The sequence below is a fragment of the Paramormyrops kingsleyae genome, chromosome 24, assembly GCF_048594095.1.
Source record: "Paramormyrops kingsleyae isolate MSU_618 chromosome 24, PKINGS_0.4, whole genome shotgun sequence".
NCBI classification, from domain to species: domain Eukaryota; kingdom Metazoa; phylum Chordata; class Actinopteri; order Osteoglossiformes; family Mormyridae; genus Paramormyrops; species Paramormyrops kingsleyae.
The window spans coordinates 3,128,355-3,146,776 of NC_132820.1; the positions used below are offsets into that span (position 1 = coordinate 3,128,355).

An 18,422-nucleotide genomic window follows, 5' to 3' on the forward strand; every position below is an offset into this window, starting at 1 on the left:
AATCTATTATCTGAGTCACTTGTGTATGTCTGAGTGGCATAAAGGAAAACTCCGTTGTATTCCCGTGCTTACAGTGCATCCTCCATGCACGACGTGCAAGATAAAGTTTACATTTGTTTTTTTTTTCATACATCCCGGATTTTGACAGATCACAGGCTTTTTAATTTCATGCGCTGGTTGCTTAGAGTTCCCCTCGATTTTTTAGAAGCATGTTTAAATCTGATCCATAGGTTTTCAATGGCTAGATATTATTTACACACAAATCATTCATATTGGCCATAAATCAATCAAGCCATATCTGCTCATCCAACACAAGGCTATGCTGAGTCTGCAGGAATCACAGGGCATTAAACCTTGGATGAGACTTATTATCTAACAATTGCTTGTTGAGGACCTTGTACGCTAGTCTTCAAGATGATTGTTCATGAGAGATCACATAATAAAAAGGCAAGGAACGCTTGATTTACACTCAACTGTTAGTATAAAGCGTTACTAAACTCCCACTTTATGTTTTCTGCTTTTTAACAATGCTGAACACAGTAATGAAACAAGCTTGTGTCTGGTGTTCCTGTTGACCTTTAACCTCTGCTCCCCTTGTCACCCTGAAAACCTGACCCTGCTCGGGTCAGAAGACACAGAGCTGTCAAACACTCAATGCTCAGGTAAAAACACCAACCACTGCTTTAACTGGGACCAGTGTAATTTTAATAAGTGTCACATGAAATGGATCTGGATTAATAAACACAGAGTTAACTAAGCTTGCTGTCAGTTTAGGGCACGTGACTCTCGCTACTGGGGGGACACCAAAAGGAGTTGCGTGACTCAGGAGAAAGAAAGTCTGAGTCTGTATGGGGGGTCCAAAATCAGACGGGGTTTCCAGCCCTGAATCACAGGGAGCTGCTGCTTGTCCTCCATTTGCTTACACTGAATGTGTAATGGAATCCACCCGGAGCACTACTTACTGTGCCAATAGATTTTGATAATAAACATCGTTTTTAGGACGGTAAACCTTGTTCTGGAGGTGTTTTCGTCAAGCCGGGCCTTAAACCAGCTGTGGAAGTGCATTGCGGGACTCTCGAAGCTAGGGAATTCACCCCCGACTGCGCACCAAGCCACCGCGCTTCCCAGCAACTGCCACAGATTTACAGACAGTCACCATGATCTCTCTAATGCTGCCAATTATCTGACGCTCAGGACAGAAGGACAGGGGTGGGGGTTGCATGGCTGACCACATTCCACTCTGGCAGGTGCTGACCTCTGTGTCCAGGACTGCAGAGACCCAGGATGTGCTGAGATGAACGAAACCAGGCGGTGAATTTTAATTCCACTTACTGCACCCATATTCTGCTATTCCCTTAGAAACATCTATATAAAACACATGCTTTGGACATAGTGCTCTCTAGTGTTCTTACGGATATTTAACCAGTCACTGGGATTCATTACAACATTACCTGGAAACTAGTCATGCAAGTACTAAAGACAACACTGTAAAGTTTTTTACCAAGAAACTAATTCATTCAGTATTAACTCATCAAAAGACACTGAGCATGCAGGCTTGTTTTATATATTATTTCAGCTACTCCCTCTCTGATAAAATGTCTTCATCTCACTCTTCTGCTTCAATGAGGATCCCATATGAAAACTGCTCAGTAGTTGCTGGCAAACCCAGACTGGTTTTCTCTCGGGTTATACAAGAAAATTGCCTTTTGCCAAGGCAAGGCAGGGCTCTTTGTGAGCGATGAAGGCAGGGTTTTTGTGAGCGATGAAGACGGGGCTTTTGTGAGCGATGAAGACGGGGCTTTTGTGAGCGATGAAGACGGGGCTTTTCTGTCCCAGTGACACAGGAGGAGGGCTGAGACCTTCCTGTCCCACAGCACAGCGATGCACCTCAGCCCAGTAGAGTGTGATGAACGAGGTGTTGGGCTGGTGGCGGAATTTAATTAACGGGGGCTTGGACTGTGACCTTTGACCTTAACTCATGACCTCACTTTGTAATTACTGGCAACGCAAAGTAGCAGAGGTCAGGCTGCAACATACAAAGATGAGCCTTTGGACTTCTTTGTCCAAATGGAAAATCTTCATAAATCATGAGAGACTGCAGGACAATCTATATCCGGTGACCCATTTTACAGTTTCAACCCAGCTGTGCTTACAGTGCAATACAGTGCTTTCATAAGAGAGATGTCTTGCGATTATGAGTGTTAAAAACATTCATGGACTGTGATTGGACTGTAATTATTACCCGGACAACTGTATACAGTAATACAGTAAAACAGATGTTTACCCTGTAACTCTCATGCAGTTATAACTGGGTTTCACACTTGAATAATCAGTATTCAATAATTACTCAGTGTCCAGTTTTCTTAACTTCTGCCGAGCAAGTACAATAAATCTATGCAAATTAAGCATAATTAGTAACCATTAATCTGAGATTATATCAGGTCATCTTGCAAAGCATATTACCTCCTTATTTCCAGTGCATTTATCAGGTTATAATTTAATTTATAATTCGCCTATTTACCACAGAAAGACCTGTCATCCCTATCCTTAGGCAATATGCATATTTTGATGTAACAAAACACCACAGTGGAGCCCATTAAGTCCTTATGGCAGTGCTATAGACAATAAATATTGGCTTCAAACTTTTCATTCTCGCCTCAGTTCGCTTTATTTACTGGAACAGTATTTCAGCATGGCTTTAAAACCGCAGTGTTTTTCATGTTTGTGCTCCCACACTAAAACCGGTTCCTTCTCCAAAGTAAACAATCGCAATGGAAAAAAATACTTTTTTTCCCCCATCCATCCATTTTTCATACAATTTCATCGGCATGGATTCAAGGTGAAGCCAACAGGGCACAACACGGGGAGACCCTGGATGGGATTCCAGTCCAATGGAGGGAGTTACTGGCAATTTAGAGACACCTGGGTGACCCGACGTATACTGCTATGTCTGCACTATGAGGTAACATGTGTTTTACTGGGTCAAACCACAGGGATTAAGTCTATAAACCAGGGGGCTGTTTCACAAAGCAGGATTTCCTAGTTAGCTGGCTAACTTAAACCTAATGTGAAAACTGTAAGCTAAGTGACATTTCTTTTGGACAATCCTTACATTTGGCCTAAATAACCTGGCTAATGGAGAAATCCTGCTCTGTGGAACACCCCGCTGGTCTCTTTTAGATTGCAGAAAGGAACTGGAGCTTCTGGAGGAGCCCAGTACGAGACTGGGAGGGTGTGCAAGCTCCGCAGACACAGAGAGCTGTGGACTGGAACGTCAGTCACAATGTTTGAGGTCATAATGTTAACCACTGAGCTACATCGCTATCCCACCTTTGCATGAAATCGCAGCTTCGTCCCGGTGCTCTCTGAAACACCGTCCAAACATCTCCAGAATCTGTTTTATTCCCATGCTCGCTTCTGTCTTTCCCCACAAGCCAGACACTACGTCTAACAGCATTACTTCCAGTTATTGAGCAGTAACAGACTGTAATGTAGAGCAGTGAGGGTGGGAGGGGCTCAATAATAATATTAGTTGACAAACATCATCAAGTCCCCCCCTTTCCCACCCCACCATCATTTATACTGCTGCAAACTCTCTGTCATGGCGCATTAGGGTGGCCGTTGGCTCGTTTTCGGCACGAGTCCCATAATGCTTGTCTCTGATATGCACGGCTAAGTTCTCAGCAAATGAAGCTCGTTTGCAGCTGGCTCACTGCGATGTAGTTCTGGCCGTCAGATCCAGTGAAGGCCGAGGGTAACTAACAGACACGCCGAGCACTGCGGCATAGGCTGTTGCTGTATGTTGTAAACACACATTTCTATACACGACATGGTTTTTGACGGGGATTTTTGTTATTTCCTGTGTTCCACTTAATTTAAACTGGAAGATAGCATAGAAACCAAGGGTAAGGCTCCGAAGGGGGCAGATTAAGAGTAAATGTCACTAAGCAGAGTCTGGAGCTTGGCTGCTGTCACTCGATGGCCCCTGTGACCTGAACCTAAAGGTCACTGATTTTTTTCTTCTAGAATTTCAAGCCTAGGGATTAGCTACCCCCCCCCCCCCCCCCACCCCGTACACTGCTCCCACTGCTTCCCTTTGTGTGGCTCACAAGCACAACCAAGGCCAGTCGTACCCCCCTTCTATGACTCAAACTTTTATGTTGCCACGGCGATGTCGGTTTTATCCGGAAAGAGGAATGGGGGGGGATGGCGAGGTCAGGTGAGCCGTTGCCATGTAAACGGCTTCAGGCTGCCGATCTGCATTCCAGGCGGCTGACTGGTGGCCTGCAGGCTGGGATCGGGGGGGTGCATTCTACAAAAGCCCTGCTTACAGTTCACACCGAATTTCCTTTCATTTCAGTTTTGCTGCCTCCATTTTATCTCTGTGTCCAAACTATGGGAGCAATTTTTCACACTGATCTTGGCTCTTTCAATTTAAGCCACTTTAAGGCTACGCAGATTTGGACGGGAAAAAAAAACAGAGAGAATGCATAAAATCAGGTGACCGAATTGCTATACTGACAGGTGACACTAGGGGGCAGTAAGGAGCTGGCATTAAATAATTGGGCTTCTGAAACTGATACCCATTAATGTAATTATGGCTGAGGGCATCACGTGGCACGAATGCCAGCGTCCACTCGAGTCGCCTTTACTATGGAACACATAGTAGTGTCTCTAATAGTTCCACACATTTTTCTCAGCAGAGTATATTAGCACTGCAGAAAGGTCCGCAGCCAAAGGCAGAGCCGTAGGCCAAACTGGTCTGCAGCTCCCCGTGCTCCAGAATCGCCGAGCCGATCGCCCGTGAAGCCAGCACAGAAACGGCTCCCTGCAGAGACCAAAGGCAGCCGCTTTTGTTCAAGAGAGTCCGAAACTCATTCATATTTAATGGGTCTGTACAAGCAACTAACAATAATAAAGAATAATTAAAATCAGAGGTTGGAGCGTATGATTCTGGTGATCTCACCGAGGCACCGATTTTGGATGCGGCACCAGCTACGAAATGATGGACTTTTCAGAATTTTCTTTGAACAAGACGCCCTAACGTGTGTAAATTTCTCACCAAGGCTCAAAGGGAGCTATGTGTCAAGGCTTCTTGAAACAATAAAGACGAGCAGAATCCACTGATGGATGCAGACTGAATGAATATTAAGTAACATTTTCATGGTCATTGTTGACTGAAATAACTGCTATGCGTGGTGGGGCGACGAGGCGATTCGAAATGTGTGAATTCTCAGATGAGTTGAATCTGATGTATACTGATTATTTGCGGCACAATCTGCATCGCATTTCATGCTGCACTTTTGCGGGACGGGGAAATGCATGGGTCGCCAGGCAGTTCGGCTGCCTCAGGTTTCGTAGCGTGAGTCTGGCCCCAGCTCTGTCCGTGGGGGGCTTTGCATATTCTCCTGGTGTCTGCGTGGGCAGATTTGCAGTGTTCCACTTTCCTGCCACCGTCCAAAGGCATTCAGGTATATCAGCGATTCTGAACCTCCCCTAGTGTGGGAATGTGCACTTATGCTCAGAATTGGATTGACCTTTTTCCAAAACAATCCATCCTGCTTTGACCCTGCTGCTACTCCTTCAGGTCCCCTTGTTCCTGACAATTAGACAAGATATAGATTTATAGAATGAATGCACTGGAAGGTCGCTGGTTCAAATCCCAGGGTCAGCAGAGTGATTTCACCAAAAGGCACTTGAGCAAAGACCCTAATGGCCAATTGCTCAGAGAACTGTGTGACCCCGATTTCTTAAAAATGTGTGTTATTTTGGATAAAATAATCTGCTTAATAAAATGTATAGAAATGTGTTGTTACCAAAAATATAAATTTCAGAATAATTGCATGAATATTTAACAAAATCTGATGGTACTCTAAAGGGATACTTTCAATATATTTAAATGAAATATAAAGCAAATAATATAATTTGTCAATTTTTATCACACACATTCTTCTAATTGGGGAGGATCCAGTTGTAACATGTATCTAATTGTGATGTGTATTCTGTTGTAATGTGTATCCAGTTGTAACATGTATCTAATTGTGATGTGTACCCAGTTGTAACATGTATCCAGTTGTAATCTGTATGCAGTTGTAATGTGTAACAGCCTGTGGTTTGCTGATTCAGATTCTCTTAATGGTCAGGCTTCTCCCTTTGTCTTTTTAAATGTTTGTTTTTCAGATGCGTATTTATGCCTTGACAAAAGACAAGCTGCTTTTAAAGCCTTTCACTAGCTGCATTGACTCACTCCCCTCTCCCAAATGATGCGCTCCTCTTCTCAATTGTGATGCATTGATGAAAAACTCAATAAGCCATTGAGGCTTCAGCTCACCATCAGGTCACACCTCGAAGATCCACGGACCTCCAGGTCATTGCATTAAAGCAAATTCTGCCGCAGAGTGAAATTAAAATAATTAACGATCCGCAATGAGGTTTCTGATTGCAGTTTCCAATAGAACATTTAAACAACTGAGATGGTGACTTTTTTCACTACAGGTGAATTGTACTGAACTATTCTATTTTTTTTCATGTATTTTCTATTTAGTTTTTATATTTTTAAGTTGAATATTTTTAGTATTAACACACTCTGCTAGGCCGATGGTGAGTCAATGCAACGTAATTTCATTCTGATGTGCACTAACCGGTGTATGTTCTGAATGACAATAAAAGTAGCTATTCTATTCTATTCTATTCTATTCTATTCTATTCTATTCTATTCTAACCAGCAATTAAAGCACGAAGAAGAAGCACTGCATTGGGGCAAAGTTAACGAAGGAAGGTAAGGTTTTGAACACAATGAAAGGGGATGTCTCCAGCACCAGATCCATGGAGTACGGCGATATCGACGGGACAGAGAGCTTGATATAATACAGCCAGGACAAGTTCTCTTGATCTCCCTCTGCGCCAAGGGCTCCCTTGGCCTGCAATCCCAGCATCGTCTTAGATCAACTAAACGTTTTGTTAAAAATCTGAATCCTTAAGGGTCACAGTCAACCATTGGTCTCATATAGGTGAACAGACTTAGTGTAGAAATACAGCATAGAAGTAGAGCATTGAACTAGACCGTAGAAATAGGAGCATTTAGGAGACCATAGTGCCAAATAAATACAAGATTACAAACACGATATATCTACTATACAAGTGTAACAGATGTGTCTTTGTGGGTTTTAAAAGTCAGGATAAACCTCTCACACTAAATTATGGTTCAGTTTTCTGCTTCAGCAAAGTCTAGTTATATGGTTCTGTGTACCATCAATCATAATGTTTTTTTATGTTAAGAATACCTTGGGTAGGTATATCATTAGAAGAAACGATCATTTTCTGGTTCTGTTAAGACAGCAGTACTTGTCTTGCTTGTATTACTTGTAAGAAGCAGATATCATGGGCTTTAAGTGATTTGGAAATTTTTATGACCCCTGAAATCATGGTGCCACTATAAATGCGCAGATTTATAGATATGTGTGTTACATCATTATCCTGCCATTAAAAGTTAATTTTTGGTTTCTTTCACGTCACCAAGGCAACAGCTTGACTATAAATTAACAGTTGTTACTCGCTTTCTGTTGCTCAGGAAACTGTACCTTAAATGCGTATGTATTGAAAATAAATGCACACAATTTGAGTGTCTTTTTGTGTGTGTGTTTTGTGCACGTAGGAGTGCTCCTTCTCGAATGTGTGAATATGAGCCAGTCTGGCAGCCTGGCTAAGGAGAGTGGAGAGGATGCAGTTGCCATGACAACGGGGCTGTGTATTCATGAGCAATGTTGGCTGGGATTGGATGAGAAAGACAGGCAGGGGCAGTGCTGGAGCAACCCTGGCATCTAGGATCTCTGCTCGGTTTCACTCTGGAGATCAGGAAAGTGATAGATCCACTCGTCTGACAGGGAGGCTTCCAAACCACATCGGCATCTTCCTAGAACACCGACATCATTAGCGCAACGTAAAAAGGATCGATCGAGTTCTACATAAATCCAGCATGGCCACCATCACCTGTACTCGATTCTCTGAGGAATACCAGCTCTTTGAGGAACTGGGCAAGTAAGTTCACTTCTATCCTCACTTTCCTCATGTTCTTTTTTGTATCAAAATACTTGCAATCAGGAACGCAGCAATTTGTGTGTTGGCTGCAATCATGGTCTATTTAAACAGACTAGGAATCGTTCTTCTGTCCAGGATTCGTTGCATGTGCCGAGTGGGAGTTTAAGGAGGATAAAGTTGCCGACATTAATTTGGGAAAGTTGGCCGGGGAATAGAAAGATTCGTTTTGAGGGAGCATTAGCTTTTTCAGGCAAAGAGAAAAAATGGCTCCCCGTCAGGCAATCCGCGAGTTAAAAGGTTAGAGAAAAGCTGAAAAACGCAAAAGTAGTGAAAGACAACAGGGACCAGATAAACCGAAGTGAGAGACATTGATTCATAAAGGAACAGCGCGGCACGCTCAGTTCCCCCGTTACAGGATCGCACACGCCTCCTTTAAAAATATTTCATTGTGTTAAGGAGGAGCGACACCTTGTTTGCAAATAAACATCATGCAGTTTCTCAGGCTTTGCAAGGCGCTGCGCAGGAAGCTACGCCAGACCATGGTCACTGATTGACCCATGATTTAAGCCACAGGGGATTTCAGTCAGTGGGGTGGAACAAAACGAGGAGACAGAACTTAAATATTTAATGCCTGTCAGTATGGAAGAGTCTTCTTCTGCATACGGCGTGTGCAAGCTTCCCTTTCTCACCCGAACGCAGGCTTCCGCTTCACATGTTGGCTACAGCATACGCCGTAAATATATAAACATCACAGCACCTTCCCTCTGCTCTGCAAGAGAAGGGAGAGAAACGTAAACGCGAATGATTCTTGGCGTCGTGGCAACGGAGTGTGATTCCATTCTGGAATGCCGAGTTATTGTTTTCCCTCTTCTGTGTCTGTTTTGATATGGAATGGGATTTTTCCGGAGCAGTCTGAGATCATGTTCATGTATGCATTAGCGCGTGTTTGTGGGGGATGATGTGACGAATGGGTGCATGTGTGTGTGTGTGTGTGTGTGCATGTTTGCACATGTTGTCATGTTGTGAAAAGCTCAGGAACCGTGAGTGGGTCACATTCATCCAGGCAGGATCCAACAGAGGGCTGGGTAACCAGCAATGCCACTTCACTGGCTTCTTCACCAGCAGTTGCAGAGGAATATGCAGCTGAGATGTGGCAACAGGACTACAGAAATGCGTCTGACCCTCGTGGGCTGACAGCACCCAGAGCTTCTCCCACTCTCTGCCTTGTGTTGCAGCAGCCAGTGGATCCCCTTACATAATCATGCACGGCAGTTCAGCAGCAGGCAGACGAAACTCCTCACAATCCAACTGCTGAGCTAAGCCTGACCCTGGGTGCTTCTGGATACTGCATTTACAAACCATATGAATGACAATTTATATACTTAACAAAAGAAATTCAGCCATGTGTGTAGGTATCGTTATTCCTAGTTCGGTTCTGTAAAAATTCAGCTACCGCCCCCCCCTTCCAATTCAGTACAGGTTGTTGTAGACCGAGCGACTCTTCATCATTATCATTGTCATCAATATCATCATCACAATCCGTCGCGTTTCTCAATTTTTGAAGAAGTTGGGTTGGAGCTACCAAAATCAATAAACATTTCTTGTTTCGTCGAATTTGGAGTACTTGATGATTTTGATGTTACGAGATAAAGTCATTTTGTTAACATCCTTTTTAATGAATGTTTATCAATTGCAAATATCAATGTTGAATACTAATATTAACGTCGAAAGAAGTGTACGCCACATCACAAGCAGTGATTGAACCCCAACTACACAGTAATATTTAGAGCAAGGCTGACCTTCAATAAAAGACCAGAAGCCAAGCGCTCATTTGTGCACCAGCACAGTGAAACATACATGCTGCATAAAGTGTTTAATGCTCATTTAGTTTGCTGGGCTGGTTGGATAGCACACATGCTAAAGGACTGATCATATAGCCATTTAAACAACAGGGGCACTACAAAGGCCAAAAGGAATGCAGTTAAACATTAAAAGTCCCTATTGTGAAGATCTTCTCATCAGTGTTGGGGATTTCCGGTCCAGAAACTACAAATCCAGACCAAGATTTAGTTTCTGCCAACCAGTTGAGTATAAAGAGTCAGAGTCACAGAGAACTTAACTGGTTGGCAGAAACAAAATCTTGGTCTGGATTTGTAGTTTCTGGACCGGAAATGCCCAACACTGCCCTTACTTTACTCTGTAGATATCACTTTGTGGTAGCGAAAAAAACAACATAACTTGTGCTAACATCGCTAATCGAGTTCATAGTAGAGAACCATCAATACATATCATGAAAAAAAACCACTACAATTCTAGCATAAGTCTAAATCACAGCTCCATTACAAATGAAATAGGTATGAAATGTATGTAGGACTGGCTGTGATTCATGCTGAATATTAATAACGCACTGGCCTTCACAGAGAGTAGCGTAAAATTGCATTTCTTATCATTCATATGGGTAACAACCGTCTACATCGAGTACAAGAATGCTTAATTACCGACTGCAATCAACACAGGGAAACAACTGCTGGAACAATTACGCAAGAGCAACATGGACGAGGAAATCCAAAGCATTCTGTTCTAGAGGCGCGGGAGCAGCAGTCTGTCGTAGCCTTAGTCTGAGAAGCAGTCAGTTATGCTCAGTCTGACACCACTGCAGCGCTTCCCATGCAAAATCAGAAGTCATTTGATGCGTCGTCTCTGGAGCTTCCTTTAACACAGTGTTTCTCAACCCAGTCCTCGGCGAACCCCAGCCAGTCCACGTTTTTGCTCCCTCCCAGCTCCCAGCCAATCAGGAACACCGAATAGCTGGTACAGGTGCGCTGGGAGCTGGGAGGGAGCAAAAACGTGGACTGGCTGGGGTTCGCTGAGGACTGGGTTGAGAAACACTGCTTTAACACATCAACCCTCTACAACCTCCCTCACCAAGAGGACTGCAGCACCACCTGCAGAGGGGGTTGGGGGCTTCCCCTCCCAAGCCTGGTCTCTGTGGTGCATGAAACAGAACTGAAATGCAGAAGTTGTCATGCCAGGAGCAGAATGAAGCCAGCGGGGGTTTTGAGGTTTATAGCGGAACCCGTCTTATTGTGAGAACCTGAAACTTCAATCATTTACTAACTAATCCGGAGTCTATATTTCCCTTCAATAAGCACCATTTTACTAAAAGGACTTCGCCTTCATTTTGAGGTTTGGCACTCAATGTTAACAGTCCTTCAGAATTCTGATGCGAAGCGTTGTTCTTTGAAATTACATTGTTTGTTCCTTTACTGTTGTGTCACATATACAAACTTACCCTTAACCTGCATTAAACAGTTTTATTTTGGCAATTCTGTAGATTTAATTACTTTTGTTTAACAAATTCAGGTGGAATTGGACCATTAATCACCACACGTATAAGAAAGTTGGATATAGAGATCGGCCTTGCGATGTGACACATGATATTGACAACAAGCTGGCAAGCTTTTGACATACATATTTATTTATTTGGCTACTATTTAAAGATGGTGGTATAATTTACAACTTAAATATAGACCGACATGATTATCTGTCAACTGAACTCAACCAAGAGGATAGAAGGGCTCCAAAATATAAGACAAAGAAACCTTCCAAAACGTTTGGGCTACTTGTCTGTGTTGGCTGAACCGTCTTCTCCTCTCTACCAGGGGAGCGTTTTCTGTGGTGCGCAGATGCATGAAGGTGCTCTCTGGCCAGGAGTACGCGGCCAAGATCATCAACACCAAGAAGCTCTCCGCTCGTGGTAGGTTTCGCTCACTCTTCGTAAACCACCTGTCATCATGTCACATTTTACTTCACCACTAAGCAGAACATGAAGTAGGGCTCATGCTGACTGGATAAGCATCCCATCCGTCAAATATCAGGTTCCTTCGGCTAGTGGAGTCCCGTTCCCCTCGCATGTTGCGATACTGCCTCACTTGGTTGATGGCCTAACTCAGTCTTAAGCTCTGGTATAACCAATAGAATTATCAGGTCATTTTCTATTTGCTTGAGAAGACCCTTGATGCACTCAATGCAGCAGCATGTTCAGTCTGACCTCTGCAGGAACTCTCTTCTGCGTTCCTTAATGACCCTGCGCCCAAGCCACACTTCCTTAAAGAATCCTTTCAGAGCGTTCCACTTCTGTCCAGAGTCTGATTCTTTTATGTCTGGTTTCTGCCGTGGGAACAGGGTTGAAATTATAAGCCAAAGTTATACCTGATTTACACCACGAAGTAACTAATAATGGACACCAAAATATACACAAAGTTAGGTAGCTTATAAAATTTATCCATGTACTCATATGTATCCATCTACTCACTTTCCAATCTAGTACAGGGTCATGAGGTATAGAGCAATATGTTTATATATGTTTTTTCTGCTAACTGACTTGTAGCAAACTCTAGGGAGTCATATATCTTTGGAGAAGGCTATAGATGTGATTGTAAGTAGATATTTGGCAAAATTAACTATTTGTATTTGCTGTCCGGAAACCGGGTCTCTTAAAAGGGGGGCAATGGCAGACTTCCAAGGGCATCAGAACCTGGAATGTTCCAAAGTCTTCCACTTGTTCTGGTAGCAGCTGCCCAGCCGGTCCAGAGTCACTGGAGGAAACCTTACTGGGTTTAGTTCTCACCCAAACCATAGCATTAGCAGTCATCACTCATACAGACTATCATCGTGAGACTATGAGGAAAAAGTCTCCAAAGGTCATTTTGCAAAACCTCATGAATCCCACCCACTTTCCATTTCAGGGTGCGTTTCACGATATTTTCCCCTGGCTCATCGTTTGAAAGTCCTTACATTCAGCTCTGTGATTGTCATGCACATGCATTGTCATACATAATTAATAGAATGTTTGGAGAGTTTCAAAATATCATGAATCGATCATTGACCAAAGCGGCATCTATTCCAAACACATGGGACAAGGAGCAGAAAATGGATTTATGGATGGGATTTTCAGATATGACTGACTAATAACAAGGCCAGTGACTAGAAGTCAACTTAACAATAAATAGCAATACAGTATCAGCACAGCAGTGTTTGACCATGCAAAATAATATGTTGTCGTGTTAAATAAAGGATTAAGCATTAAAACAATGAAATTGCTAGATTAGATGAGTGTTTTATAGGGGTATTCTTTTGGGTGAAATACATAGAGATTTTCAGAATTGTTTGGTCATAGAGGGGGTGTGACTGAAATGTGAAACGGCCCCAAGGTAATTCCAAAGTGATTAGCAGCTTATACCTCCTACTCACTGTTGCTGGGCACACTGTGTCCCATCTGATGAACATAGATACACTGTATCTCATTGTTGTCAAGTGTTTTTTTTTTTTGCTCTCTATTTTAAATCAGGACCTTGGGAATGAAATATACCTGGGGATGAACATGCGTAATGTCCTTGCAGTTTACGAGTTTCGTACCTAACTACGTAGCTTTGCTCCCGAGTGAAATGAAGAGATCATCGCTTTGATAATGGAAATGTGGTCATGCCGAGTGCCGGATGATAGTTCTGCTTGAGTTGTGGTCACGTTGGTAATGTTATTCTCGCCGAGCGACAACTCTGAGTGTGCTGGCGGGTCACGGAAGCCGCACAGAACACGGTAAACACGGACGTTGCCGGTTTGCTCCTCAGTCTGTCACCGGAGACACTCACTGCTTCTGCTAAATTCTGCCGTCAGAATCAGCGAATGACAGAATTTTGATTTGAACCTTGATACCAGCTGTATAACCCAGCCTGTCACTGGGAAGAGAACCAACTGGAACCACCAAGTGTTTTTTTTTCATTTGCGTAGCACTTTTTTCTTTTCAGTGCAAAGGACTTAAGAAATATACTATGAAATACTCTTGCCTCTTAATTCTCCCATAGCTTTTCCCCTGCGCCATGTTGGAAGAAACACCTTTTCACAATGAATTCTTTCTGGACAGTGGCTGGTTAGACATTTTAGTCTGCTTTTTTAGTCTTGCTAATTTTTTACTTTTATATGGGTCGTTTTCAACCCGCAATTATTAGGCTTTTCTAAAAGGAAGGGAATCAATCAGCATTCTCTGTTCCCCTGAATAAATGCTAGGTTTGTACAGACTATTAAATCAGACAAGTAAATAGTGTGTTGCTCAGATATTACTGCTGTAGCCTCACAGTAGCGTATGCTCAGCTCTTGATTCTGGATCCGTGTGTGGGGGCTCCGTGGCGGGTGGGGGCTTTGTGGCGTGTGGGGGCTTCGTGGTGCAGTTGGGTGGATTCGGTGTCTTAAAACTGTCCAAAGCTTGTGGGAGCGTGACCTGCGATGGGCTGGCATCCCGTCGGGGGTGATCCCTGCCTCATGCTCCGCTCTTCCTGGGCTGGGATCCAGGCACACTGTGTCTGTCTACTGGGCGAGCGTTATGAAAAATGAATGCTGGCAAGATGCCGAATCAGCCTGTTCTTTTTTTTTTTATATCATCTATGGCCACCTGGTTATAAGTCGATTTACTTATGTAAGTGTGCAAGCCTTATAAGAATTTGTGATCGTTCAGTGGTTCTGCAGAGATTAGCTCGGGCTGGGAGGCAGATAGACAAAGATATGTGTGAAGGCATTGATGAAGATGACCTCAAATGACACTAACCCCCAACAGGAAGTGGGATGAGACATCTCTGACTATACTCTGCAAACAGAAATCGTGAGTGGTGTTCTTAAGTGTAAATACTTTTTGTTTTTCCATCCATCCATCCATCCATCCATCCATCCCCCAAAGAATAAATGAAATCTTGATGGGTTGGCTACAAGTGAGCGATGTGTTCTGCAAATTACAATAGCGATTGCTTGTGTTCCAGAGAAACACTGCAGCCATAAACAGCAATCAGCACAACATACCAGCACATTGCTTGAACTGTGTTTCAGCCGATCAAAGTTGTGAGTTGACTTGTATCTGTCACATTACTTGAAACTAATTCAATGGAACTTAATGAAAGGGAATCGATTTACGTGCTCTGGGGGGAGTTGCGACCTCACGAGTAAGAAAAAATAGATGATTGCTTATCAGGAAAGTTAACTGAGTAGGACTCAGTGTGAGTGTGACAGTGTAGTGACCCAAAAAGGTTCCATGTGGAGGCGTCGCTCAGATATACACACGGATGTAGCCATATAGACATAACTGTATAGAGCAGGCCGCGCACCACTGTGTGTCAAAAAATGAGGAACACCATACAACAATTCAATTTAATTTTAACATAGAATTAAGCATTGGGTTCTGCTGTGGTGTGTTTGTGTGGATCAGCAGGTTAGACCATTATACCTGTGATTGGAAGGTTATTGGTTCAAATCCCATGGCTGACAGAATGGTCACATTGCCACTGAATAAGAACAGCCATCAACCCCCTGAAAAATGCCCTTGCCCTTTGTTCCCAGACGTTTAACCTCACTGGGGTATCCCTCAAAGGAGAGAGGGGATGCATGAAAATGAATCCATTCTGGTGTTCTTGTGCAAATGGTGAAACAAAGTATCATTTTTGTTACATCATCCTCTGAATGTGGGCAAAAGCGGTACACAAATGGCCTGAACACGGGTAGAATTTCACTGAGATCAAGCTGATTTTTTTCTGAGTTGCAGAATACAGCAGGGAACAAAATGTTTCACTCTTTCTTTTTAGTCTGCAGGCCGAGGCGCAAACTGAATAGCACTTAAGCTTGAGTCATGTAAGGAAACATAGATCAGATTGTGGATGGCTGGCGTAGCAGGAGATGAATGCATCATCCGTTATGCCAGTATGTGGGCGTCTGGGCACGAAAAATGGAACCGAGAGTGTATGTTTCCCGTAGATCGTACGTGTCCGTGGAAACGTAATGAGTGCACTCAGCAAATCCTCGGCCAAATGTGGCCCATTGTGGATGGCTTTCATGTCGGCCCCATCAGCTGTGGCTCCCGTCAGATTGACTTTTGTTTATGGCAAAATTCGTTTTTACAGATGATGCAAAGATAATTAATGCACAGGGCAAATAAAATTAATGGCATAAACATTTCCGCTCTCTCCGCCGGAATGGTATGTGGTTTTTTTTCCGGTGTTATTCTGCTAACCGTCAGTTATGCTAAGTGGGTGTTTAGCTGTGAGTTAAACAGGCCAAAGCTGCTGCAGATCCATCTCATTAACGCAATCAAGTCATTCTCCAGTCCATAATTAGTTAATTTGGTGAATCAGTTGTGCTGGAAATGAGGTATAAGCAGTGTATGGAACCACTAGGTGTGATGAAAGAGACATTTAAGGTTGCTCAGCTTTAGATTGCCCACAAATCAATGGTCTTCATATGCAAACCGAGACATTAGGGGAAGGCCCTTTTCTGTTCCAGCATGACTGTGCCCCAGTGCACAAAGCAAGGTCCTTAAAGACATGGTTGGGTGAGTCTGAGTGTGGAAGAACTTGACTGGCCCACACAGAGCCCTGACCTCAACCCATCTAACACCTTTGGGATGAACTAGAATGGAGATCGAGAGCCAGGGCTTCACGTCCAACATCAGTGCTTGACCTCACAAATGCTCTTCTGGATGAATGGGCAGAAACCCCCACAGACACACTGCAGGATGTTGTGTAAATGTTGTGGCAGCTGTAATAGCTGCAAAGGGGAACCAAATCCACATTTATGGATGGATTTAGAATGTGATGTCAGTTCCTGTGGGTGTGGCCAAGTGTCCCAATTCTATTGTTTATTTAGTGTATACTCTGTATCTTAATGCTTGAGGGAACACGCCAGTTTCAGTGAGGGATATCACTCGCTTATGTTTTGGGGAAGCTTCAGCTATAGTCAGTCACTCACACTGATGATTGACGCTGGCATGGTCTTTAAGCACATCAGCGCTTAACCCATCAAATGTAGGCTCATTTTTCACTGCATAACTCGATAGATAACAATCATTCGCTTCTGACGCAAAATATAGGGCCCATGTATGAGCTGAAAACAAAACTGTTTTGTCTGTGAAATCATATCCTATTGGGAATAAAAGCAGGCGCCCAAGTGGTAATTTATCCTTACTGCCGTCTTTAGAATCCCTTTCGAAGGGATCCAGTCTTTAGGTAGGAGAATTTGGTTATCCTCTCGTCTGATAATTAGCCCCGTCTCTATAATAACAAGCTACTTTGAGTGGGCTTCTCGCCTTGCAAGTGACAAATTGTACAACCCAGGGCATGAATATTTATCAAGGAGTAAGTCCTGAGATATGTTCATATTTCATTGCTGTGTATTGGCATTTTCAAAATGAATTGCAACAGCATGCGTTTTTTTTCACAACAACTGATCTGAGGCGCTTAAGTTATTTTCTTATTAGATGTAAGACTGGGATATATATATATGAGTCAGGAGCATGCCAGAAGGGCTGGCTTGAGTATTTCTGTAACTGCTAATCTCTAGAGTTTACTCAGAAGGGTGCAAAAAACACACAAAAAACACCCAGAGAGGGGCAGCTCTGGGGGCGGAAACGCTTTGTGGCTTTTGATTTATTGCTCTGCCGTGAACCATAATGCGTCGCAATAAAGCCAAAGATACGCAGTGCTGTGTCCCATGCTTCTCACCGGCGTCGCAACACGGAGCCACGGAAGGCTGAATCAGGGTGAATCAGCTGGACAAAATATAAGTTAATAAAATATTGGAACCAAAGCAGCTATAAAAATATGCAAAGGGAATCTGGTGGCTTGATTGGCGCAATTCAGTGCCTGATGATAAATATGAGATGTATAAAGCGGATAAGTATGGGGTCTACAGTGCGGAAGAGAATGCAACCACCCAACATGTGGAAGCGCATTACTCTGAAGTGCGCGCATTTAATGCGTGCAGACAGGTGGGGTGCTGCGCTGAAAGCAGAATTCATAAAGGAGGGGTTACAGGGGAGGCGAATAGGAGTGAAAGTGCTGCATTACACTTTACGGCGCATTTTACGACGGTGCCTGATTTGTACCACTTAATTTCACAACCCAACCTGATCCCGTTCATCTTACGTACTGTTTGTGATCGATACATGACGAAAAAAGCCACCCCATCTGCTGAAGATCAAAGTCACCAAAATTTGCTGTGAATGTTACTGTTTCAGCAAAGAAGTGTTCGTTGATTTTCCTCCAAGGATTTTTTGTGTAAATGTGCGTGTATATTATTTTATACTAAATGTTAATGCTAATAATATGTTTTTGTTTCCTTTGTTTATTCGGCAAAAATGTGTTATTTTTTGGAACCGAAGTCATAATTTCTATGGGAACATACTTCACGCTTTCTGAGTTCTCGATTAATGAGCGCTAATTTGGAATGAATTCGCTTGTAAAGTCGAGAACTACCTGTATCGGAAGGCAGTATCTAAGTGGGTTTTATGCCAGTCCTCACCCCCTTTGCGTGCGCAGGGAGTTCGGAGATGAGAGAATTTCCATTAGACC

General features: G+C 43.3%; 1 protein-coding gene across 3 annotated transcripts in view; it reads left to right on the forward strand.

Annotated features, from left to right (window-relative positions):
- The first annotated feature begins 7,689 nt into the window (after positions 1-7,689).
- Positions 7,690-18,422, forward strand: part of camk2a (calcium/calmodulin-dependent protein kinase II alpha) — a 55,494-nt gene continuing 44,761 nt past the window's right edge. For 2 of the 3 annotated variants that reach the window (XM_023824149.2, XM_023824168.2), the window contains exons 1-2: positions 7,691-8,037; positions 11,700-11,794. In XM_023824149.2, coding sequence (XP_023679917.1) covers positions 7,976-8,037; positions 11,700-11,794 — 157 coding nt within the window. In that variant the 5' untranslated portion in view covers positions 7,691-7,975. Of the gene's footprint in view, positions 8,038-11,699; positions 11,795-18,422 lie in introns of all 3 variants that reach the window. The other variant, XM_023824158.2, reaches the window with a different exon arrangement.